The sequence below is a fragment of the Notamacropus eugenii genome, chromosome 2 (genome assembly GCF_028372415.1).
Source record: "Notamacropus eugenii isolate mMacEug1 chromosome 2, mMacEug1.pri_v2, whole genome shotgun sequence".
In the NCBI taxonomy this organism is placed as follows: Eukaryota; Metazoa; Chordata; class Mammalia; order Diprotodontia; family Macropodidae; genus Notamacropus; species Notamacropus eugenii.
This window is the reverse complement of record NC_092873.1, coordinates 296322009-296348474: the sequence shown is the minus strand read 5'-3', so window position 1 is coordinate 296348474 and position 26466 is coordinate 296322009. Positions and strand designations below refer to the sequence as shown.

Here is a 26466-nt window from a genome sequence, read left to right as displayed (position 1 = left end):
GATGAGTCATAGATTGAGGGCCAGAAGGGACTTCAGAGATTATCAAACCTATTGAATTCCCTCATTTTACAGTTGAGGATATTGAGGTTTGGAAAGATAAACTGATTTACTACCGAAGGCTACTCAGATAGTCTTGGGTTTGAACAGAACTGGGTTTTGAACCCAGGTCTTCTGCTTCCAGTCTAGTATTGTTTCTACAGAATTGGTGTAGTATTGGTTTTTTGTTTTGTTTTAAATTACTTATTTTTAGTTTTCAACCTTCGTGTTGTAGTATTCTGACATGTTTACTTTTCCATCCTGTAGTGATCCCAGATTCCCTTCAGGCAACAGCAACACCCCAGACACTTCAAAAGGTGGAGCAAGACTCTCTGGAGCTGAGCTGTGACGTGGCCACAGAGACATCACAGCACAGCCACCTCTCGGTTACCTGGTACAGGCAGAGAGCTGGTGAGAAGCCTGTGGAGGTGATCTCCTTGAGCAGGGATTTTGTTCTCCATTCTAGCAGTGAGTATGCACAGAGGCAGACCTTGGGAGAGGTCCGCCTGGACAAGTTGGGCGAGACCACCTTTAGACTCACCATTTACCACCTGCAGACGTGGGACCAGGGCGAGTTCTACTGCGAGGCTGCTGAGTGGATCCAGGATCCTGACAAGTCATGGTACCCCATGACCCTCAAGCGTTCGGAAGGAACTGTGGTCAATGTCCAGCCAACTGGTTAGTGTCTTTGAGCCTCTCTTCTTTTTTCTTTGATTAATGATTTATTTCCCCTTGGCTGTGCGGGTTGCTTGGCACTAGAGCAGGTGAATTTGGAGGCCATTAAAAACCAGATTTTTATGTATATGTGGCATATGATATCACATCTAGATGTCATTGCAGCCAGGGCAGGTATCATAAACCACTCTGGGCAAGTGGCCAAAGTAGACCCAGAGTCGTTGAGGGACTGGGGATCTGGCGAGGACACTAATTCTATAGAGTGGGTGAGGATAGAAACAGAAACCCGTGGACACTAACTCAAAGGCTGCTTTTTGTAGATACTAACCATAAGGTGGGGACAAGAGAGGAGAGCTGGGCTGGCGAAGAGTCTCTTCATCCTTCCATCTGAAAGATTGCTGTATTAATTAATTATTCTTGCTACTAGATGTTTAATTCTGTTGTTTCTAAGCTGCTAATGCTGTAAGCATCCTAAATTCAGTGCCTTGGGGCAAAGTCTCAATTGCCCTGTCCTAGTTATGCCTCTAATGGTTTATTAAACATTGCAGTTACCTAGGGGCCAATGAGGTTGGGAGATGTTTAATGAAAATACTTTAAAGCCTGTTTATTTGTGTAGCATTAAGAACCTATACAAATTGTTATACAAATTCCAAATTTCTGGTATGTAATCCCAGAGAGAATCCTGGCATATATTTATGTAACTAATCTCAGAAGGGTGGAGGATGTTGTTCAGCCAGCCTGTAGGAATCTTTATTAAATCATGTACTCTACTGTAATGGTTGTTTATGATAGAAAATAAGCTCCTTGAGGGTAGGAACTATCTCATTTTTAATTTCTATCCCTACTTCAGTGCCGGGCACAAAGTAGGTGCTCAAGAAATGCCTGGTAGGGAGCTTGGAAAATATTTTCCCCTGAGAATAGTTTCCTGATGTTGCATTGTTCTAGCTCTAAGTGGCCAACAGAAAAATAGACATCGATGCCAGGGGTGAAGGAGCACCACATTGAGACAGTATCCCTTTTGACTCTGTGAGTGGGAAATGAATTATATATTTTTCCTCTATCGATGTTTGAAAATAATAGGATTCCAGGCCCCTGCTGCCTCCATGGGCCATAAGATAAATAAGAGATAAGAACATGTCCAGCATGAGCCACATGGGTCTAGACCATGTTGCTGATGTCATGTGTGTTAAATGTTTGATTTTGCCACCATGAGCTGCCAGTATATACCTTTCTAGGGGAAGACTTTCTCTGTATGGCCCTGTGTTGCTAGCATTTAAGTTGTTTTGAGTCTCTTTGTGAGTTCATTAAATATTCTAATCTAAAAGTGTGCTGGTAGTGTTGGGAGTGAGTGAGTGTATGCTTGAGTATCCTGTGGAAGGCTGAGTCTGGGTCAGTTCAAGGGAGGAGATGGGAAACTTCCATTTGGATTCTTCTGATTGAAAAAATAAAGTCGGAAACTTTGGTTTCTCTCACTGCTGCTACTGTTTTGCCAAGAGTTTTCTTCTGGCTCAGAGATTCTTAACCTTCCTTGTGTCATTGGAGCCCTTTGGCAGTCTGGTGAAGCCTCTGAACCCGTTCTCAGAATCGTGTTTAAATGTGTAACGTAAAATACACAGGATCACAAAGAAAGCTAAAAATGAAATTTTTTTACTATCCAAATGTAGGGCCCCCTCCTCCTACCCCCATTTTCCACGTTAAGGCCCTCTGGTCTCAACTTCAAAGAGAGTTGACATTCCATGGTTAGGTAGCATTTATTAATTTCCATAATGATATGGAAATCTAATGGGGTGTGAGAGCTTGAGACCATGTCATTAACCAGGTGCTTCCTAACCAGCTCCTGAGAACTGGAGTATTCAGAAGCTTTTGAATCTTTTAGACATCCTGAAATGAATTTGTCTGACAAGAATTTATTAATCACTCAGTGAGCACTTATTAAACTATTGCGTTTCAGGAGCAATATAAGGGAGACACGTATGCATGTGCACATCTGCATACATGCATTCATATATGTGTACATGCATATACATGTATGCATAGGGGTGTATTATCTATATTTGTGTTCATGTTAGAAACAAGGTAATTTGTGGTGATAGTAATCTTTTAAGTCCTCTATCATAAGTAAGGCATTTATTGAGCACCTACTGAGGAACAGACACTAAGGAGTGGTGTCAAGATTGTAGATACAGAAGTGAGGTGGTGGTTAGCAGCTGGGAGTGGGGGAGGTGCTCAGCAAAAGCTTTGTGTAGAAGGCAGTGCTGGAGCAGAGTTCTGAAGAAAATGAGGAATTCCAAGAGGCTGAGGTGAGGAAGGGGTATATTTCAGCATGCAGGACAGGTGGTCACCCTTGTAAAGGCATTGGGAGATAGAGTCTCACATGTGCAGAACCAGAAGACCATTTGTCTGGGCTACAAAGTGGGAGAAAGGGAGTAATAATATATAATAAGGTTAGAAAGGTAGGTTGGAGGCCAGTTCGGAAAGGTCCTTAAATGCCATAAAGAGAAATTTATCTTTTATTTTGGAGGCAATAGGAAGTTGGTTGATTCAGAGAATGATGTGGTCAGATGTTTGCTTTAGGAAAAATCACTCTGTTAGTGCCTACTGTATTCCAGGCAAAATGGTGGGTGTTAGGTATAAAGACCAATTGAAACAAAGACAGCTTCAGTCCTCAGGGAGTTCCCATTCTATTAAAGGGAGACAGTGTGTACATGGATAAGAGACTACAAAATATGTGTGAAATAATAGTTGGGGGAGAGGGAGGTATTGAATATTGCAGAAGGATGGAACAAGAGTCTTGTGTAAGAGGAGATGCTTGAGTTGAACCTTGAAGGAAGTGGTGATCCCATGAGGTCGGAGTGAGGAGGGAGAGACAGTCTGTGAAAAACTCAGAGTTAGACAATGGAATGTCAAGTTTGGGGAACAATGAAACCAGTTTGTCTGGGATCGAGTATATGAAAGAGGATAATGATCAATTGGTCAGGAAAAGTGGGCCCAAGGGGAAAGGGCTTTGAGGTGGGAGAAGTCTTTCCTCAGGCTTTTTTACTTGGTAATCTGGTCTTTCCACCCTGTCCTGAGTAAATTTAAGATCAGTCATGAACTCTGAGTACACTTGAATTAGGTTGCCTGAGTTTAATCGTCCTTATTTTAATCATACCTCCTCAGAGTTAGGATTTTCCAAATCTGACATGCAAATTCATCCAAGCTCCATCTTTTTGAAAGACAATCTCAGATTAACTGAAAGAAAGACGGTTGTAGCGTCATTATATGACCTCCTGCCTGTTTAGCTGCAGTGATAGCTGGCTTAAATGAGTACCCTTCCCAAATCATACTTAGTGCTGTGGAAATAATGCAGGGAGAAGTTTGAGAAGGAAGCACAGGCCTTTGGTTCTTCTTATAAGAAAAAGTAAGGGGTGGGGAGCCTGCGGCCTTGAGGCCACACATGGCCGGTCCTCAGGGGCCACCCTTTGACTGAATCCAAACTTCACAGAACAAATGGAAAAAGACTTCCTTTCCCGGCCCTGCTCCCTGCTGGGCTGCCCGTGTTGTATGGTATGATAGTGAAGAGGCAGTAGAACACAGTGGAAATAACTTTGATTCTGGAGCCTGAGAGACCCTGGTTCAAATCCTACCTCTGATGATTACTAAGTCTCTAGGCTTGTTTCCTTATCTATAAAAAGAAAAGTTTGAAGTAGATTGCCATGAAGGTTCCCTCTACCTCTAATGAGGCAGCTAGGTGGTTCCATAGTGTACAGAGTGCCTGGCCTGGAATCTTCTTCCTGAGTTCAAATCAAGCTTCCAACACATACTATCTGTGTGACCTTGAGCAAGTCACTTAATCCTGTATACCTCAGTTTCCTCATCTGTCAAATGAGATGGAGAAGAAAATGGCAAATCACTCTAGAATCTTTGCCAAGACAATCCCAAATGGGGTCATGGAGTGTAGGACACAACTGTAAACAACTGAACAATTAACTCTAAATCTATGATCCTAAGAAAGTTCTGTTTTCTGGCTTTTTCTTCTTCCTCTTTTTTTTTTTTTAAAATATATGTAAGGCTGATAGAACACTGGGTCCCAATTTTTTTGTTCAGCTAGCAAATTTCAAAGGTGGGATCTGAAGCCTGGTCTTCCCGACTCCGACCAAACTTAACCCTCCCTTCACTAACCTACGCTGGCTCCTTCCTCTAGTGATCAAATGATTCCTGAGGGGAAAAAACTGCCTCAGACCTCTACCTCTTCCTTCTTGGATAAAACAAAACCCTTTTAAGAACGTTTGAGAACTGCGCCTTAAGATGTTGTCCTAAAATAGTGAGTCTAATTGGTGGCCTTCTAGTGAGAAGTTTAATTTCCCCCATATGATCCCATTGAGTTTGCCTGTCCTGTCATATTTGATGATATTTGCCACCATCGTATCTTCCTCTGCTCCTCACTCTTACTCACTCTGTTCAGCCAGTATATTGCCAATTCTTGTCATGTCTGCCATGACACCATCTCTCTGATACATCCTTTTCTATCTCCTCACACAGTCACCACCATATTTTAGTTCCTTCTCACTTCTTAACTAGGGTATTGCAGTAACTTTCTAATTAGGTTGTTTTCCTACCTCAAGTCCCTCTCCAATACAGTCTGTTGGTCACTTGGCTACCAAAGGGATTTTCTGAAAGTGTAGATCTAACAGTGTCTTCCCCCTACTCAATAAATTCTTGTGGCTCCCTGTTACCTCCAGGCTCAAATAAATGTCTTCTCCTTTGCATTTAAAGCTCTTTTGAACCTGACCCTTTCCTACCTCTCCTACCTCTCCAGCTGTCTGATACTTGGCTTCTTTCTATGTCCTCTCTGGCCTGTTTGCTGTTCCTCAAACATGCTACTCCATTTTCTACCTTTGTACTTTTGAACTGCTGATCCTGGGGCCTGAAATGTTCTCCCTCTTCATTTCCATCTCCTAAAATCCCTATCTTCCTTCAGGGGTCATCAGCCTAAATACCACCTTTTGCAACAGGCCTAGGTCCCCAGGCTGGTAGAACCTTCCTTCTCATATTAACTGTTTTCTTCTACTCTTGATGTAGTGTGTGTGTGTGTGTGTGTGTGTGTGTGTGTGTACAATATATGTGTATGTATATACACTTATGTATACACACATACCTGTTTACTCACATGTTGTCTTCCCTATTAGAATGGAAATTCTTTGAGAGCCTTTCTTTGTATCTCCAGAACTAGGCATAGTTCCCGGTCATTTTCAGTCATGTCCAACTCTTTATGATCCCATTTAGAGTTTTCTTGGTAAAGATACTAGAGTGGTTTGCCATTTCCTTCTCCAGCTCATTTGGCAGATGAGAAAACTTGAGGCAGTTAGGGATAAGTGACTTGCCCAGGGTCACATAGCTTAGCATCTGAGGCCAGATTTGAACTTGGGTCTTCCTGACTTCAGGCCCAGTGCTCTATCTACTGAACTACCTACCTGCCTGGTATAGAGTAAACAATAAACGCTTGTTGAATGCTCTATATGAGCAAGAATAAAGCAGAGTCTCATTCCGTTGGTCTATTTCCATCTCCTAAAATGGGCGGCTGGGTGGAGTGTTTGTGCTTCATAAACCTGACCAGTTGATGAAGGTGAGATAAATGGGTTTTCTGAAATTTCTTTTTGCATTCTGAAATTTCTACAGTGTTCTTATTTTTCTCTTGGATATGGGTCATGAGTAGGCCCAAGAGAGCAGCTGTTTGATGCTGGTAAATTCTAGGGCTAACTTTGGATTTGTAGTGTCAGGTCTTAGATACTCTCAGTCCAACATATGAGAGAAAAGGGGAGGAGTAGAGATAGAGAGCAGGACAGAAAAGGGAGAAAAAGAGGGAAAGAGGAAGAATGGAGGAGGAGGGGAGAAAGAGAAAGGGAGAGGATTTAGTAAGCACTTAATATGTTCAAAAAGTTTTGCTATATGCTAGGGGTATAAATTCAAATGTAATGTCAGTTTTTGCCTTCAAGAAGCTTGTATACTTAGAATTAATTAATTTAGGCTTTTGGGTCAGTCTTGAAATTTCTCTAACTTCTAGGTGTCACTTGTTTCTCCAGTAATCTGGGTCCCATCTCTCATGGGCACAGCTGTGATACCAGTATCTTACAATATTAGATCAACTCTGTCAAGTGGTTTATTGATGTACTTTGACTTAATTGGGAACCTATATTCTTCTGAAGCAGGTTGAATGATATGTATGTATCTATCTGTCTCTTCTTTCCCCCATTCTGTTCCATTGCTTTCTCAGACAAAGAGTTCAGTGTTCGACTAGAGACAGACAGACGGCTATACACGGTTGGTGAGCCAGTAGAGTTCCGCTGCATCCTGGAGGCTCAGAACGTTCCTGACCGCTACTTTGCCGTCTCCTGGGCTTTCAACAGCTCCCTCATTGCCAGCCTGGGACCCAACGCGGTGCCTGTGCTTAATAGTGAATTTGCTCAGCGGGAAAGCCGGGGCCAGCTCAAGGTGTCCAAAGAGAGTGACAGCATCTTTGTGCTGAAGATCTACCACCTCCGCCAGGAGGACAGTGGTAAATACAACTGCAGGGTGACGGAACGAGAGAAAACGGTGACTGGAGAGTTCATCGATAAGGAAAGCAAACGCCCCAAGAACATCCCCATCATTGTTCTTCCTCTCAGTAAGTAGAGAATTGTGCTTCTCCCTTCCCCCTTCCTATTCTTTCCTATTGTTTTCTGGTTTGCCAAATGGTATCCTCCCTTAAGGGAAACTGGAGGGTGACAGATGGGAGTGGGTGGCACTCAGCCTTGGTAACCACTCTACTGGGGAAAAACAAAATACTTAACCTCCCTTCCTTCTACAGCTTTTCTCTTTCAGTACTCACTGTACCTCTTTAGATAGTCAGAGCTTCAGAGAAGGAGGGACTTGAGACCTGCCAAACCCAGGGTTGTGCCAGGGCAGACTCAGGCTGCAGCAGCTACACACAGGATCATAGATTTAGAGCTGTGAAGAACCTTGTAAGCTATCAGATCTTCCATTCTGCAGATGAGGAAACTGATGCACAAGAATATTAAGTGACTCATCCAGCATCACACAACTGCTAAGTGTTTGAGAGTCTCCTGAGTCCAAATTTAGGGCCCTACCCACTACACTGTATTGCCTCTCGTGGATAATTACAACACTCCCAAGGTATATATAGAGAGAACCTGGGATCTAGGAAAACTATTTGCCTACCCTAGAGCAGCTAAACCTCAGAAAAGTGGGTGAACCAGGAGTCTCTTAGAGTTTTAACTTTTTGTGGAAGGATTTTAAATCTTAGCTCAAAATATCATTTAGAAGTTTGATGCTTGAGATCAAGACTTCATAGAACTCAGAAGTTGGCATTTGCCTAAATCTCCTTCCCATGTTAAAATTCTGGTATAAAAATCAAAGAATGAAATAGACTCCTTCATCCTGGAGTTGAAGAATCATAAATCTTTGTTTACTATACTCAGGAAAGATCATTTAGTTCAGCCCCCTATCTTCAGGCAAGCCTACACAACTATATGACTTAAAGCCCTTAGGGTTTTTATCTATTTCCTATTAGTTCTTTCATAGAAGTTAGGCATTTCAGTATTCTTTAAAAAAAAAAAAAGATGGATATCGATCTTTCCTAAACTAACTCTAACCTAGCTTCTTTAGTCTTTCTCATATTCTCTTCATGTTTTAGCTTTATTATTTTCACTGCTCTTTTCCTCCTTAACCATCTCTAGTTCTTTACTATTCCCTTTAAAATGGGGAGACTAGAACCAGTTATGGGGTAAAGATAGGGGTCTTTTAGTCCTCTTGTTCTTATACAGCAGGATAATTTTCTCTCTTCTCTTTGTTTAAAAAGCATCCAATTTCCTTGAATTCTTTTTTTTTTTCTTCCTCGGACTCTCTCTTCTACTCACTCCCATTTTTTCCCCTTCCTCTGTCTTGCTAATTCTTTATCATTCCATGCTGGCTTTATCCAAGGACTTGATCTAGTTTTTCATCCACAAACTAATTACTTGTTGTATGATAAAGATCAAATGGACAGCCACCATACTCAGTATCTTCTTTTACTCTAAGAACTATCCCCCAATCTCTTTTAAGAACTTGTTTGATGATCTGTGGCCTGCTATATTGCTTTTCCAGCAGATATCTGGGTAGTTAAAGTCCCCCAGCACCATCAGATGCTGCCCCAAGGCCACTTGGGTAAGTTTACCAGAGAACAAAAATGACCACAACAATTATGGTGATGATGATTATGCCTTAATTTCTAAGCAAGAGTCCACATGCCTTTTTTCTTTCCAGGTTTCTGCTAAAAGAAAATCTCTCTAAACAAGGCTAGGGGAAGGTGTTCTATTTCCTATGAATGGAGACACCAAAGTATAGAAAAGTGAGGTATTAACCAACATTGTTCACTTAACAATACTAAGATCGTGTACTTCCAACACCCAGTTTAGGGCTTTTCCCAATAACTTCTGCTGCATCATCAGCTCTTGCCTTGAAGATCCCTGTTAACTCTCTATGATATTATTCCTAGTTTTATCCCCTTTTAAATTCACCTAGATAGTGTTTAATCACAGTTTTCCTCTTTTCCCAAGCCTGGAAGTTTGAATAGGCAATCTTGATGGACAAGGCAAGCACTGACCCCGCAATTGGCATTGCCTGTGTTTCCCAAGCCACCTTGTTTTGTCTAACCAAATATTGCAATTCTTGTTGTTTGTATGTGTACGCATTTGTGTATATATGTACATATCCATATATTTATATATAGGTGCATTACAAATACATATATATTTATATGCATGTATTTATAAATATGTGGGGGGAGTGTGTGTATATATATATGTATATGTGGGTTATGCAGTGGGTCCAGGATAGCTGTTGACCTAGAAGTCATTTTTTTCACCTAAGTTGGATTTCCTGCCTTGGTTCTGGAGTTATTGCCTTTCGTCCACTGCCTTGGCTGATCAGCAGCACGTGGTTCTGAAACCCAGGGAGAATACCATGGTACCTATTACTTGTGATTCTGCAAGGTCTAATTGTTGGGAGAAGGACCTTTATGGAATTTGGAGAGGACCCATCGTTCCCTATCATTGAGTGCCCTATACTTCATCCCTGGCATTATTCTGAGAAGTCGTAAATAGGTCACAGTCATACTCATGGTAACAAGAGCTAATGTATCGACTTCCTGAAAGTAGCTACTAAAGGGGCATTGTGGAATACAAGAAAGAATTCTAGATTTGGCTTAAATCCTAGCTGGACTGCCGTATTACTTAACCTCAATGGGTCTCAGTTTCCTCATCTGTAAAATGAGGGAATTGGATGAGATGAAGTCTGACCTCTAGCTCCTATGATCTCTAGGTTCTTCTTTCTTTCTAATGACAGGGAAGATAACAGATATAGAAGCTGCATAGGTCTATTATATCTGTGCTTCCTAATTTGGAATTTGATTAAACTGATTCGTTTGAAAAATCTTTTTCATCTAATTTCCTCTGATTTTTCATTAAAATTCTTTCTTCGGTATGCTGGAGACAGTTGTGGTTGTGGTACTTTGCCCTAATAAATGCACCTTATATTCTAAACAGTTAAGATCTCCTTATTCATATTTTTGTAGTCCACTAGTTTGGAAAACTTGATGCACTTGAGTGTTTTAGGAAAAAACACCAATACCAACCAACAGAACCAAAGCTCTAAGGAAAGCAGGAGTAAAGAGTCACTGAGAGTACAGCAACATACATTTGTTAAGTGCCTATTAAGTGTCTAGCACATTGTCCTAGCACTAGAGACTCATATTCTTCCTTTAGTGATTCAAGCCTTGTAAGTTCCTTGAGATATAGAGACTTTTACATTTGTGATGCTCATTGCCCCAAATGTAGTTTGTGCTTAATAATTATTTATTGAATTGGATTGAATGGATGGTATTCCCACTCAACACTTCCCTTCCAATGGTAGCAAATAAAGAGTGTTCAAGAAAAATTGACAATAAATGTGAGTTGGAGGTGGATGGGTGGGTGGTGAACCAGCTCAGCCAGAGAACTCTCATTGATAAACAGAAGTCCCAAAAGTATTCCCAGACCCCACATAAATAATGTCTGGACTGTGGATTGCTCTGAATTATCTGTACAGCTGCCCTCCTCTGTTTATGTAGCTTTTGAGAAATAACTGCGTTAAGAAAATTCCTGCAGGGGTTTTCCCACCTCTTTTCTTCTTTCTAACTGTACCTAGAATGAGCAGGAAAAGGAAAGGTATTGATGTACAGCTTGTCTTTTGTTTGACTCATGCACACGACTAAGAAAGGGGAATCAGAGGAGCTGGGTAGAATGAAGAAAATGTCAGTTTCTCAAAAGCAGTTTTCAATAGGAGTTTCAATTTTTAAAAATATTAAGAACTGTGGGAAAAAAACCCCTTTCATTTCAGTTGTATGGGTAAACAGAGGATGGGCCCTGAAGTTAAGGTCAGGCTGTTGTCATGGGGTTGCACGTGGCCATTCAGTCTTGAAAACTAGCATCTCTGCATAAAGAGATTCATGTTTCATGTAGGGGACTGGTCTGGACGACATCGAAGGGCATTCCAACTCTGTCTCTATGATTCTAAAGCCAAGAACAAACACTAAATCTAATGGCATTCATTACTGAAGGTCAGAAATCAGTAAGGTACCAATAATGAAGTATTTTGGTTTGTTGTGACTACTGCTACTAGCTAGTGCTTACAAACTGCTTGAAGGTTTGCAAAGCCCTTTTCATATGTTTGTGGCCTTTACATTGGCCCTCACAGCAACTTTGTGAGATAGCATCCCCATTTCACAGATTAAGGAAACTGAAGAGAGAGTTAGTGACTTGCCCAGTGTCACAGTTACCAAGTGTCTGATGCAGGATTTGAACTCAGATCTTTCCGACTCCAAGTTCAGTGCTCTAATCCACAACACCCCCAATGAAAAATGACAACAGCAACAAAGTCAGTAGGAATATTCCATGTTCTTGCGCCCCCTCCTTGGTGCTAAATATGTCTTTTACAGTCATGGGGAGGGGGTCAGTGGTTATATAATGCCACCTCCCTGTTACTCTCTCCTTCTCCTCAGAGAGCAGCATCTCAGTGGAAGTAACCAGCAATGCCAGCACCATCCTAGAAGGAGAGAATCTTCACTTTTCTTGTAGTGTGCGAACAGCGGACAGAGCCCAGGGCCGCTTCTCGGTCATCTGGCAGCTGTTGGACAGACGGAATCGGCGAAATAACATCATGTGGCTAGACAGAGATGGAACAGTGCAGCCTGGCTCTTCTTACTGGGAGCGCAGCAGCTTTGGAGGGATCCAAATGGAACAGGTGCAGCCCAACTCATTTACCTTGGGCATCTTTAATACCAGAAAGGAGGACGAAGGCCAGTACGAATGCCACGTGACCGAGTGGGTGCGGGCAGTGGATGGTGAATGGCAAATTGTTGGAGAGCGGAAGGCTAGCACACCTGTCTCCATTACTGCTCTGGGTAAGCATGGAGAGTGGTTCAAGCAGGTACTTCCAATCCAAGAAACTACCCTTTGACTTTGACATTGAGTAGTCAATGGGGGACTCAGTTAATGACCCTTTCTTCTCTGCATGTTCTTGCCCCCTACTTTTTATCTATGGATTCCACACATTTTCAGCTGGGTTCCTTGTTTATATTGAAATGCTTTGCAAGACTGCTACCTAAAAAATCCATTTCCTTATTAGTATAAAATAAATACCTTGAGATTTGTGAATGCCCAGGAATATTAGATTTAGTTCTCATGTGGTAGTTAAGAAGGCAGTCCTGTAACATTTATCTGTCCAATACAATCAGCATATTGGATTTTAGAAGTCTGGCCTGCTCTGCCAGTAAAGTAAATAGGCCTGCCAGTTCTTGGGCTGATGGATGCCTGATTGTGAAATCATTGGCCTCAAGCAAGGCTGTGCTGTTTCCTGAGTTAGGACCACACCCACTCCTAAAGGTTGCCCTGGGTAAGCCCTCTGATAGATAGAATTTTCTGTAGGTCAGGCAGTGTCTTTGCTTCCTTTCTCCCAAGATAAGCATGAAATTGACTTTCTGAGCATTTAATCCGAAAGCTTGACCTGTTTTCTGGCATAATCACATAGCCCAGATTTCTGCCACGGAAACTTCTAGTGATTAAGAAGCTTGATCAGCTCAAATGCTGAAAATGGGCTTTAGGCTGAGGCAGGACTGGGAAAGATAACATAATGACTGTCCCATTTGTCTGATGGTGGCAGGTTTCTTCCTGTCCTGTGTAGCGAGGAAGGTAGAAAGTGGAATAAGTTTGTCAGGACTGGTCATTCTGTTATCTTGGATTGTGTGTTACTCAACTGTTTGCCCAGGACTGGTCAAGGAGGGCCCATAGCCACTGAGCTTCCAAAACACTTTTGAGCAAGGATCTCTGGGACTTTGTTCTTTATGCTGATTAACTCTTACCCCCAGAGTCATCCTTCCCCCCTACCTTTCCAGTGTAGCCATCCTTAAGGAAATGATCTTTCCTCCCAAGACAGCTCTTGGGGAAAGATGGGGGTGGGAAGTACCAGTCATTGAAAGCCTTACTTCCTCATTTAAAGACAAATATTTTTATATCTATAAACTGATAGGTCATTTGTGTTTGGGTTCCTTCTTCCCCTGTAGGAACATGAAGGTAGTCTAGAGGATCAAAGAGATAATGGATGAGGAAAGTGCTTTGAAAAGTAAAAAGCCCTAATAAATGTAAGATGGCATGATCTAATTAGGTCAACTCAATTTCAATGAACGCTGTGTTCTCTAATCCCACTGAGTGCCTGTGAGAAGTACTAGAGGCTGCTCGAGATGCGGGAGAACTTTCCACAGCATATTATTACATTTCTCACACACCAAAGCCCTACTTTTAGCTTGTGATGTTGCCAGTTCTTTTCCTAAGGATATGGGGATGCAAAATGGAGAATTACAGTTTCTGACCTTCATTTGTCTAATGGGGGATCTTCAGCAAATGCTTAAACAAACATGCCCATGCACTCATCCCATTTCTCTGTGTCTTTATTAGCAAGTGAAGGTCACTACTAGCTATGATTTTCAGTCCACTAACCTGAAAATAATAATCCCAAGGAATGGTAACAAGAAATCATGTGTTTTCAAGAAGATGCCGACCTGCATTGGCAAAGGGGAGTTTCCTCCTCCCCAGCAGGATCTAGGTAGGCACATCGTACTCAGTCATTACTCAGGAGCCCCAGTAGTCTTTTCTTACTAATAATTCTTTGCGCTCATTAGTGTAGGCATGTGCACACTTGAGTGCTCCAAGCCCAAGAGCTGTTGTTGTATTATACCTTTTAGAAGAGCCTGATGTGTTCCGCGTTCCATCACAGGGTGCCACTTCTTTCTGCCCAGAGTGGAGATATAGAAGTGGTTTTTATTATTTTTTTCTCTCAGAGTTCGATTGAGTTTCTCTTGCTCTGTTCCTGCCTGGTTTTAGAAGATACTCATATCTTTTGCTTACAGTAGAGATAGTGTAGGAAAGGTAGATGGATAGAACACCAGCCCTGGAGTCAGGAGGACTCAAGTTCAAATCTGACCTTAGATACTTACTGGCTGTGTGACCCTGGGCAAGTCACTTGCCTTCACAAAATAATAATAATAGAGATAGTGTAATATAGTGTAGAGAAGACTACCTTCAAAGCAGGAAAACGAGTTTGGGTCATGTCCCTGCCATATGTTGGCTCTGTGACCTTAGGCAAGAACTTAACCTCTCAGTGTCCTGGACACCATTATAAGGATAAAAGTTGCAGAGAAGATAGTCAGCTAGCATTTATAAAGCACCTACTGTATACCAGGAACTGTGCTAAGGGGAAAAAAGTCTGTTCTCTAGGAGCTCACAGTCTCATGGGGGATACAACATGTAAACAATTTTGTACGAACAAGATAGAGACAAGATAAATTAAGGGTAGTCTCAGAAGAAACCTAGGGCAGCTAGGTGGTGCAGTAGATATAGTGCTGGGTCTGGAGTCAGACCTGAGTTCAAAATCCTCCCCAAGAAACTCACTCACTGGGCAGTTTAACCTATGATTGCCTCAGTTTCCTCAAATATAAAATGATGATTCTCATAGTATCCACCTCCCAGGGTGGTTATGAGATGAAATGAAATAATATTTGTAAAGTGCTTAGCACAGGACCTGGCACCTAGGGGTGCTTAATAAATGTGTGTCCCTTTCTTTTTCCCCAACTTAACTTGATAGTCCTTAAATGACAGACATACAGTCTGTCGCTCCATCCCTTTCTGGATTGTAAGGAACTATAACAGTTATAGTAAGGATCTATAACGGAACCCCAAATCACCTCCATGCCTCGCTGGAATTTTAATGAAGTACAATAAGGCTTCCTTACCCAGAAGTTCCCAACACCAGTGGAATTACAGGTGTACTTCCTATTCCTAGCCCTAGGTACAAGTCTCCTTAGTTCTGGTTTTCATAACTGTTGGTTCATTAGATTATATGGTATACTAAAGACCATGTTTTTCTTAGTTGTTTGCATACAGATTTATTATCAAGTAGCATCTTGTTGAAGGACCAGGATTCATCGTGGAGGGGTGAGGGACCTTCTATGGGACTGTGCCCTGCCAAGTCAGCCAGCATTTATTAAGTACTTATTGTATGCTGGACACTGTGCCAAGGGCGGGAAATACAAAAAAAGAAAACAATGTAACACTAGAAATAGACCAAGTTTGTAGATTGTAGCTGGAGCTAGTTTCTTGGGTCAAGTTCTATTTAGCTCATGTAGGATGGGCCAACGTACTCTTAAAGCCCAGTCATCAGTAGCCACTAAGGTATGTATGAACTTTGCCAGCCTGCTACAAATAACATTAACTAATATTCCTGTTCTTGTACTGCTTTCAAAGTCATCCTCCCAACCCTGTGAAATAGGTAGTGTTAATAGGTAGTCTGTCCATTTTGTAAAATGAGGCTCAGATAAAGTGACTGATCCAGGGTGGCAAAGCTAGTAAGTGTCAGAACCCAGGTTTGAAATTCAGTCTGTGGGCTCCTTCCCACTGTACCACCCTGCTTTCCTGGAATCAGAAGGACCGGAATTAAAATCTGACCTCAGACACTTATTAGCTGTGTGACCCTGGGCAAGTCACTTAACCCTGATTACCTCCACAATAAAATAATAATAATATGGATGATTTTTAAAAATAATAATAATATAATATTAGAGATAGTATGATATAGTGAGAGAAGGCTATCCTCAAAGCCAGGAAAACTGGAGTGCAGTAGTGGGAAGCATCTGAAGGTACCCCAGCATTATTACCCTAATGAGTCATGGCATCAGGGTTTTGAATTACTGATTCAATCAGGAGTGCTGTCTAAATAGCTAAGGTCTGTAACGCTTGTGAAACACTATTGTAATGGGTTTCAAATGGCAGGACAACTGGCCAATAAAGGTTCATTCCAGGGAGCATGCCAGTCCATTCTGCCCAGTGCCAACCCATGTGGTGGATGTTTGGGAAGCGCACTGCCAGAAGAGCTGAGTGATGGTCCCTGCCTGCCACAGCAGAGCACATGGAGGCATTCTTTGTTTCCCACTGACTTACTGTGGGATGATGGAAAGTCTTTTTATTGCTACTGAGCCAGAATTGAATGTCTTTCCTTCTTGCTGGCCATGTGCTGTAAAGATGAATCTCTGAGCTCTTGGGGCCTCAGCTCCAAGTGTTTCCCTTAGAAACATCTATACAAGCTCTGAAGTGGAGAGCCGGGCCTCTACATTCCATGTCATCGTCCCATTTAGTAATAGCAGGTTCTCCAAGCATTCACCTCGTGTGTACTTTAAGGACTGGGCCTTCATTAGCCAGTCATTCCCTTCCACCAATATTTACATACCATAATATCTACTTTACATTTGCTGGAGAGATCCACCTCTACAAAATCCAATCAGTTTGTCACCAGCTAATGCCTTAAGCCTTCACAGAGAAAAGACAAAAGACAAAAGGGAGAGAACCAGAATTGAGCTAAGCTAGTCAGAGGGAGAGAGGCAACCTTTTCTGTGTGTCCTTTCTCTTTTCCTTCCTGCAATTATGAGAGAAAGAGAGAGAGAGAGAGAGATTCACAAGAAGAAAGGACCCTGGAGAGCTGTTGTTGCCCAGGATCCATTCTAAAATTTGCTTGGGATCTCTATGTTTGGTGCAGTCCTGTTTTCTAGGTCTCACAAGCCTTTGTGATGAGAATATCAGTGGCCTGGCCAACATGGAACTCCCCATCACCATTAAAATGCTTCAGCCAAGCAGCTAATTGTGTGCCTTCTAGAACAATTGCCACACTGAGAGAACCATCCATAGACCCTGATCTGTAGGAGCTTAGGACTCATAGGCTATCCAAGCTGGACCCGTCCATAGACTTCCATCTACTCCCAGTTGTCTGGGTCACCTCAGTAGTGCTCTTGACTGGCCTGGCTTGGCACCATAAGAGTCATTAGCACTAAGAAGTAATAACATATAGGAAATGAGAGGAGCCAAGAACCTTAATTATTCTCCAGTTCTAATCAGGAGACCCAAAGAGGTCTCCTGATTAGAATAGGATAAAGGACTCAGAAGACCTGCATTCAAATCTCACTTCTGGATGATTCCTGACCTTGGGCAAATGCTAAACTGCCTGGGCTTTAATTGCTCATCTGTAAAAGGAGAGTGTTAGACTAGGTGACTGCTGAGGTCCAGCCTACAGACTTCTTACCCAAGTGAAGCAGTTTCCATAGAGTCTAAAATTCTTGTTCTTTTTTTTCCTCTCTCCCTCTAGAGACTGGCTTTGCTGTCACAGCCATCTCTCGCACCCCTGGCGTGACCTACAGTGAATCGTTTGACTTACAGTGCATCATCAAACCCCATTACCCATCTTGGGTTCCAGTGTCGGTGACCTGGAGGTTCCAGCCCGTGGGCACCATTGAGTTCCACAACCTGGTGACCTTCACTCGGGATGGTGGGGTTCAGTGGGGGGAGAGGTCCTCTAGCTTCCGAACTCGGACTGCCATCGAGAAAGCAGAGTCCAGCAACAATGTGCGTCTGAGCATCAGTCGTGCCAGTGATACTGAGGCTGGCAAATATCAATGTGTGGCCGAGCTTTGGAGAAAGAACCACAATAGCACCTGGACCCGCCTGGCAGAGAGAACATCCAACCTGTTGGAGATAAGAGTTCTACAGCCAGGTAACAAGAATCTTTATTATAGTGTCTCACAGTCTGGAAACACAGGCATGGTGGACCCCGAGGACCTCGTCTTCTTTTTATAAAACTCTCAACAGAGCCCTTTCTGGACAATAGAAATAGGAATTTGTGGAAAGAGTACAGATTGTGGACTCTAGTGTCAATTTCACCTCTGCACCTTACTATTGGTGTGACCTTGGGCAAGTCACTGAGACCTGGGCCTGTTTCCTCCTTCATTTGTAAAATGATAGCTAGGAGCAAAAGTGTCAAAATTAAATAGAAAAGGGGGCAACCAAATCATCCAGAAGCATCCCTTTGGGTCTTAGAAAGCCACATGTGAACATTGTATTCTGTGGTGTTTTTTTATATTGTGGAGTATTTCCCAATTACATTTTACACTTTAATATGATTTCCAAGGCAACATTGCATGTTTGACAATGCTGACCTGTACGACCTCTGAGTTCTCTTCCAGATCTAATTGCAAGATCCCACAATTCTAAAATTCTCAGCACATTCATCTTTAGCCCATTGAAATATTAGCTTGTACTTGTACAATGAGACTTAGATTTCATAGATGTTGATGATCACTCAGGAATTGTAATATAGTGGAATTAGTTGGCTTCAGTTAATGGAGAAGTGTAGAAAATGAGGGTATCCCATACATTGACTCATTACTTACCTTCTGAGTATTTATGTTACTAAGACAGTTCTTAGGCAGCTAACACAAATCACTTGAAAGTAAGTTTGAATTCATTTTGTGCCTTTTTTTCTTTCTAATCTAGACTCTGACTTTAATTGTTGGGGGAACTCCCAACATAAAAATTTCCCATGCCAAGACAGAACTAATGACTCACCTGGAACTGAGAACTGGGGTCAGCTGACCTTGGCCCAAAGGCCAAATCCAGCCCACTTCCTGGCCCAGGAGTTAAGAAGGGTTTTTACATTTTTAAAATAAAATTTTATTAAAAAAATGTAAAAAGCACTGGGATAGCGTGTTGGGTCTTGGAGACAGGGACTGTCATATATTCTTCAAACCCATTCCCAGCACCTAGCACTAAATAGGTAGCAAGTACTCATAAATAGCAGGCTGATTGATTTAGCTGGGATGGAGGACAGGTAGGATATGTTGTTTTGTAAAAAAAATTTTTGAGTCTATATAATATATGTGTATGTATGTGTATATATATATATATATATATATATACACACACATATATACATATGTATATATGTGTGCATTTGTGTATAGAGAGTCTCCTTTGTGATGAAGATTTTTCTGATTATGGGGTTGAGTATCTTACTAAGTAGACCAAAAATATCTTAATAGAGTCACAGAGTATTGGATGCCATGAGAGTTCTTAGAAGAAATCTGGTCCAGCCTCTGCATTTTACAAATGAGGAAACAGACCCAGACAGAAGCACATTGCCTACAGTCACATAGCTAGTTAGTGCCCGCTAATAATGGTAACTCACATTTATATAGCACTTACTGTGTGCCAAGCATTGTGCTAAGTGCTTTATAAGTATTATCTCATTTGATCCTCGCAACAATCCTGAGAGGTGACTGTTGTAATTATTCCCATTTTGCAGTTGAAGAAACTGAGGCAGACAGAGCTCACCCAAGGTCACACAGCCATTAAGTGCCTGAGGTGTGATTAGAACTCAGGTCTTCCTGATTCCAGGCCCAGCACTCTGTTTACTGAGCCACCTAGGTCTTCTGGCTCCCATCTTCTATACTTTTTTCTTTGTGAATATAAGAAAGATTCTGGAAACGATTTTTTAAAATATTATTTTAAATATTTTATTTTTATGTCGGCTTTATTTCTGAATCTATCTCTTCCCTGTTCCCCACCCAGGGAGCCATTCCTTGCAACAAAAGAAAGAAAAAATGGGGAAAGGGGCAGTACATCAACTATAACTAACACATGAACTGTGTGTGTATGACGATCTTACTCCCAAACCTCTGTTTCTGCAAGGAAAGAAAGGAGATGAATTTTCTTGTCTGCTTTGAGGCCATGCCTGGTTATTGTAAATGTACAATCTTCTGTTTCAGGGGGTAAGGGTGTCCTTTCCAATTACAGGGTTGTAATCATTGTATGTGTTATTTTGCCTGGTTCTTCTAGCATCGCTCTGCATCAGTTTGTTACAAGACTTTTCTGAATTTTGCATATCCATTCCTTCTTAAAGCACAGTAATTCTCTTACTTTGTTGTTTACCACAGTTTGCTTAGGAGCAGCTAGGTGGTGCCATAACACATAGAGTGCCAGGCCTGGAGTCAGGAAGACTCCTCTTCCCGAGTTCAAGCCCAGCCTCAAGACACTTGCTAGCTCTGTGACCCTGGGCAAATCACTTCACTCTTTTTGCCTTAGTTTCCTCATCTGTAAAATGAACTGGATAAGAAAGTGGCAAACCACTCCAGTATCTCTGCCAAGAAAACCCAAAAGGGGTCATGAAGAGTTGGATAGAACTGAAAATGACTTAACAACAATTTGTTTAGTCATTTCCCAGTTGATAGACATCTTCCTTTATTTTCATAACAAATGCTGCTGTGTATGTTTTTGGTGCATATGTCAGTCATTCTGCCAGCAAATACTTATTAAATACACTGTGCTAAGTGCTAGAGAGTCAAAGAAAGACCAAAAAAACAAGCAAAACTAAAAAACAAAAAACAGTTCCTCCTCTCGAGGATTTCACAGATGAATGGGGGGAACAACATGCAAACAACTGTGACTAGACAAAGAAGACAGACAGGATGAATTAGAGGTGATCTCAGAGGGAAGGTGCTAGATCAAGGAGGACTAGGAAATGCTCCTTACAGAAGGAAGGACTTTAGCTGGGACTGTAGGAAGCCAGGAGGTGGAGATGAGAAGGGAGAGCATCCTACAAATGAAGGGACAGCCAGTGAAAACCGTTGGAGTTGGGGATCAGCTGGAAGTTCAGTGTCACTGGATTATAGAATCGGTGAGGGGAGGGGGGGAGTAAAGTGTGAAAAAACTGATAAGGTAGGAAGAGGCCAGGTTATTAAGGGTTTTAAAAAGTGAAACAAAGGGATTTTATATTTTATCCTGGAGGTAATAGGGAGACATTAGAGTTTATTGAATGAGGAGGGAGGGGAAGATTTCTTACTTTCAAGATCAATTTGAAAGTGGCATACAGATTGGAGTGGGGAGAGACTTGAGGCAGAGGGACCTACTTGAAGGCTATTGTAGTAGTTTAGGTATGAGGTGAGGAGGAACTGCACCAGGTTAGTTGTAGTGTCAGAAAAGAGAAGAGGGTGGGGTGTGATATTGCCAAGGTAGACAAGACTTGCTAGCTGATTGGACATGGCAGTGGTGAGAGAGGGAATGAGAAATTGAGGATGATAAACCTGGCTGTTTAGGAAGATGATGGTATCTCAATAGTAATAGAGGTTAGAAAGGGTACATAAGGGAACTTTCTGGTTTTGGCCTCTTAACAACAGAGTCTCTGGATCAAAGAGTATGAATGTGTTCATAACTTTTTTTTAGCATAATTCCATACTGCTTTTGGAAGTTACTTTTTAAAAATAAATATTTTTAAAAGAAAGGAATTTTAAAATTAAAAATAAATTTTTAAGTAAATTCCTTGTGTCAGCTCATTTTGGAATGGCAGTGAGCACTGATTGACAAAAGGCTTTAGTCAAGTAATCTAGAAAAGGAAGAAAAGGAGGGAGAAGGGAGAGAGAAACAGAGAGAGAGAGAATGACCACTAAGGTAGAATATTAGTTAAGTTAGTAAGCTAGTTAAAATTAAAGTTAAGTTAGTAAGTCAGTAAAATGTTAGCTCCTTGAAAACAGGAACTGTGTTGAGCTTTTTCTCTTAAAAAGAGAAACACCAGCTAAAAGCTGGTGTCTGGTAGGCATATGATTTTTGTTGAATTAAATTAAAACTGATGGGAGATTTAGGAACCTGAGTTGCCTTGTGTGGCCTTGGGCAAATCAGCTTCTATGTCTGAGCCTTTACTGTAAAATAAGAGTGCTTGTGTAGCAATATATATTGAGGTAATATGAAAAATTAGTGCATATGTGTTGTGTTTGAGGTATATAAATAAAGGTGCAGGATTATGGCCACCAGGAATTAAGTGAGGGGCTTGGGGAGAAGCATTATTACTAGGGAGTGTCAGGCACTGGGGAGGATGTATCCCATTAAGTGTGGTTGTTCCCACTTTATTAAATATTTATGCATGTAGCATTTAATATATTCAAAGTGTTTCATATTCACTTTCCTTAGTACTCCTCATACCCATCCTACTTAGAAACTGGTGTCCTCATCTCGCACCAGAGATGGGGGAAAAAAAGGAAGAAGGAGGCTCTGATTTCCCCCAAGATCATACATTTGTATGTACTCTTTCTGGTTTGTCTGTGTTTTCACTTTCAGAATATTTTACTTTCCTTTTTATGTACTTGAAGTATCAGAAGAGAACAGCCTAGTCATACTGCTTGGGGTTTGTTTTTGGTTGGTTGGTTGTTTTGGGGGAGTTGGGGGGATGGGGAATGAGTGGGAGAAGGGAACTCTTTTTGACGTTATATATTTTTCAAACTGCATGCTATTTTTATGCCGGTGATTATCTCCCCTCTGTGTTCTGTAGCTGTGATCTGTGGAGCTCTGAGTTCCAGAGAAGCATCTTGGTACTCTTTGAGAGAAGATTTGTTAATGGTGCATGCAATGAACTGATGCGCCGCTCTACCCTGACGTGTCTTTGATCACTGGGAATTTTAGGTGTTTTGTTTTGCTTTGCTCTTAACTCATCCACCTTTCCTTTCTCTTAGGGTAGGAGTAATTGCCTGCCTCCTGCATCTTTCAAAGTGCCTTGCTTATTCTTGGTACCTCTGTACTTTTGAGTGTTCCTGATTGGGTGATCATTTGATTGCTGCTCTAGTGTTCTGTCCCTTAACCTCCCCTCCACTCTTTCGCCGTGATCGTTTGATTGCTGCTCTAGCGTTCTGTCCCTTAACCTCCCCTCCACTCTTTCGCCGTCTTCTGACTTCCAGAATTAAACAGAAACCCAAAGGATGGGTTGTTCCCTAACTTACTCTCATACCTGAATAGTCGATGGCCACCATGAAGTGATTTACTCTGAAGAGGCTGTCTGCCTTGCTTACACATTTGTATTATCAGAGTGTGACTTTGACGTAGAGGGGGATATTTGATGTAGTATGAATTTGGAGTGATTATCATTTGGCTTATTTCTGGTTCATAGGCTTATAGATCTGTAGCTGGAAACGATCTTGCAGTCCTCCTAATCCAACACTCTTATTTTGCAGCTGAAGGTTACTGGCCCAGGGTCACACAAGTAGGAAGTAGGTGATTCAAACCCATGTCCTCTGATTCCAAATCCAGCACTCTTCAGTTGCTTTCAGATGCATCGACTGCTCAGGCTTTAAATCCACTTCTGCTGACTCTCCTCTTTGCTTGAGTCCTCAAAATTAAATTAGGAATTGGAGTGTTGAGTCAGGTGGAAGTTGAGTATGTCTGAATTGGGGAGGAGGGACAGGGTAATATACCAGCTTCTAATCATTACCGACATTAAAGTGTTGTATCCTTTGTTACCAGCCTGTCAATGAGACGCAAGAAATTCCTTAGAGGCAAACACAGGGCCAGTTAGTCATTGCCAGTGGGTGGAGCCCAGTTTGACTCTCACTCTTCAGTCAGTTGTGGTTGAGCCCCTAGGGGAAATTCCATAGGAAGAACTTTTTTTTAACCAGGTTGACACATTTTGATTCCTAATTATTTTTTACTCTTTTAATTTTAGAAACTCAGTATCACTCCGATTTGGACCAACACAAAAGGCACTCTACCACTGTGTCTCTCCAAACACAGAAGCAATAAGAGAAATGTCAGCACTCATTTTCCAAATGTTTACAACCAGATCTTGGTCTGGCTATTAAATATTGCACATTAAAATTGACAGAGCAATAAACAAGCTTATACTTGGACAGCCTCCGGTGGTAGAAAGCTATCCTGTCAGTAGTTGCCTTGCTCCTGGGACCTTGCTGATGGGCAGTTGGGATGAATATTTAATACTCTGTGGATGTTGCCAAACCAGTTTTCTTCTGTTCTTTAATGCTGATCTGGTTGTTTGGGGGCTTTTCCTCTGATTTTTATTCAAGAGCATGTGATCCACTGATTCCTTTGTCACAGCTGGATAAATTGACTAACCAGTCACCAAGTAGGCACCTCCCCACAATGTGGTACTCCCTTCTTTAGCCCAAGCTTCTTCTGTGCTAGGAATTTTCCCCATGGGTTTCCTTCCTCTATTCCAAATAGTTTGGGCTTCTTTTCTACACAGGCAGAGAGAGCTCCCTGCCTTCTACCTTGGGTCCATATATCAGGTTTAGTTAGTGAATAGACTTGGAGTCAGGAAGATTTGGGTTTGAATTCTGACTTACACGCTTAAACCTGAGTTCAAATCCAGCTTGACACTTGCTGTCTGTGACTCTGGGCAACTTATTTAACCTGACTCCCTTATTTACAAAATGAGGATAATAGCTTCTACTTCAATTGACTGTTGTTATTATTTCTGTTTGTTCATTTCAGTCATGTCTGACTCTTCGTGACCCCATTTGGAGTCTTCTTGGCAAAGATACTGGAGTAATTTGTCATTTCCTTCTCCAGTTCATTTACAGATGAGGAAGCTGAGGCAAGCAGAGTTGAATGACTTGTCCAAGGTCACATAGCTAGTAATTGTCTGAGGTCAGATTTGAACTCAGGTCTTCCTGACTCCTGGCCTGGCTCTCTATCCACTGTGCCACCAAGTTGTCCTCAGTTGACTGTGGTGTGCATCAAATGAGATAATGTAATATAAAGTGCTTGGCAAACCTTAAAATACTTTGCATATGTAAATGTCAAGTGGTATCGTCATCATTGTCATCATCAGTGGCCTGGGACTTCTGAACAAAGTTACTCACCATTGAAGCTGCTGTTGGTGTTAGTCAGAATTATATGTGGTGGCAGGTGAGGCAAGGCTAGTGTTATGACCTACGTGACTTCTATTAATTCTTTCAGCAAATGTTTCTGAGAGAGTTAATGGTCTATTTAAGAGGGACATGGATAAATTGGAGCATATCCAAAGGAGGATAACCAAGACAGTGATGGAACTTGGACAATATTATAGAATTGTTTTTAATTTTTTCAATTAAATATCTACTCCTCCCCACCCAGTATTATCCCCTCCCCTACCATCACTAGGAGGAAAAAGAGTGGGAAGCCCTTTTAACAAATATACATAAGTATGTTTTGCTCGACATACACATATACACAGTCAAGCAAAACAAATCCCATGCTGGCCATGTCCACAATCTGTATGCCCCGATTTGTACCCTGAGCCCATTGCCTCTCTTTCCGGAAGTAGGTTGCACAGTTTATCACAGATCCTTTGGAACTGCAGTTGACCGTTGAATTGATCAAAATTCTTAAGCCTTTCAAAGTTATTTGTCTTTCCAATGTTATTGTTGCAATATAACCTGTTCTCCTGAGTCTAATCACTTCACTCAGCATCAGTTCATACAGATTACCCCAACTTTCTCTGAAACCATCCCCATCATCATTCTTATACCCCAGTAGCATTTCATCCCTTTCAGATACCTAACTTGTTCAGCCATTACATGTCATAAAGTTGTTTGAAGAAACTGGAATGGTTTAGCCTGGAGAAGACTGCTTCTCAATATTTTTCATGGGATCATAGTGTTTGAAAGGGACTCTAAATAGTCCAACCCGAATGGGAAAACTGAGGCTCAGAGGGATTATGTGCCAAAGGGCACACAGATTGTAAATGGAATGAAGTCATTTGTGACTTGTCTTCTACTTTAAATCTAGTCCTCTTTTGATTTCACCAGGCTATTTTTTATAGGACGGGCTGTCAAATGAAGAGGGGACTTGGTTTTACTTTGTGCAGTTCCAGAGGACAGAACTAGGGATGGGGATGGGGGAAGAGGAAGGAGTAGAAGTTAAGACAGGAAGCACAACATCAAAAAGAATTTCCCAACTTTACAGCTGTCCAGCAGTACAGTTGGGTACCTTGTGAAATAAAGTGGTCCCTTTCACTAAAATTCTTCCAGAAGAGACTAGATGATGTCCTGGGATGAGCCTGAAATGTAGAAAGATACTCTTGCTTTCACTAAAGGGTTGGACTGCATGAGTTCTAAAGTCTCATTTAGCTCAGAGATTCTATGATTATGGAATGTAGATACCTACTACAGGCAAGATGCCATGATAGGCACTGAGGTCAGGGGGCAGGGTGAAGGAGAGAACATGAGATAATATATAAGTGCTATGAAAGAGATACAAAGAAAGAGCCATGGAAATTCAGAAGATAAATCAATTCTGCTAAAATAATCAGATGTATTAGCCAAGAAATATACTATAAAAAAGGAGTGGTTATACGTCAATAACCAATGAGAAATCTAATGGCATCTTAGAGATATCAAGAAAAGTCATGTAGTGCCTTTAGAGTGTGGGGTAGACCCTTTGTGATGAACTCATGGAGAACATGGGGCAGCTAGGTGGTGCAGTGGACATAACACTAGGCCTAGAGTCAAGAAGACCTGAGATGGAGTCCAACCTCAGATACTCAGTGGCTTGTGACCCTGGGCAATTCATT

The 26466-nt window shown here is 41.7% G+C and overlaps 1 protein-coding gene across 3 annotated transcripts in view; it reads left to right on the top strand.

Moving 5' to 3' along the window:
* The window catches only part of IGSF3 (immunoglobulin superfamily member 3), a 131166-nt gene that overhangs the window by 79794 nt on the left and 24906 nt on the right, over positions 1–26466 (top strand). Inside the window, exons 4-8 of one of the 3 annotated variants that reach the window (XM_072644462.1) lie at positions 304–714; positions 6965–7354; positions 8833–8892; positions 11765–12166; positions 17449–17853. In XM_072644462.1, coding sequence (XP_072500563.1) covers positions 304–714; positions 6965–7354; positions 8833–8892; positions 11765–12166; positions 17449–17853 — 1668 coding nt within the window. The remainder of the gene's footprint in view (positions 1–303; positions 715–6964; positions 7355–8832; positions 8893–11764; positions 12167–17448; positions 17854–26466) is intronic. The other 2 variants (XM_072644463.1, XM_072644464.1) reach the window with 2 other exon arrangements.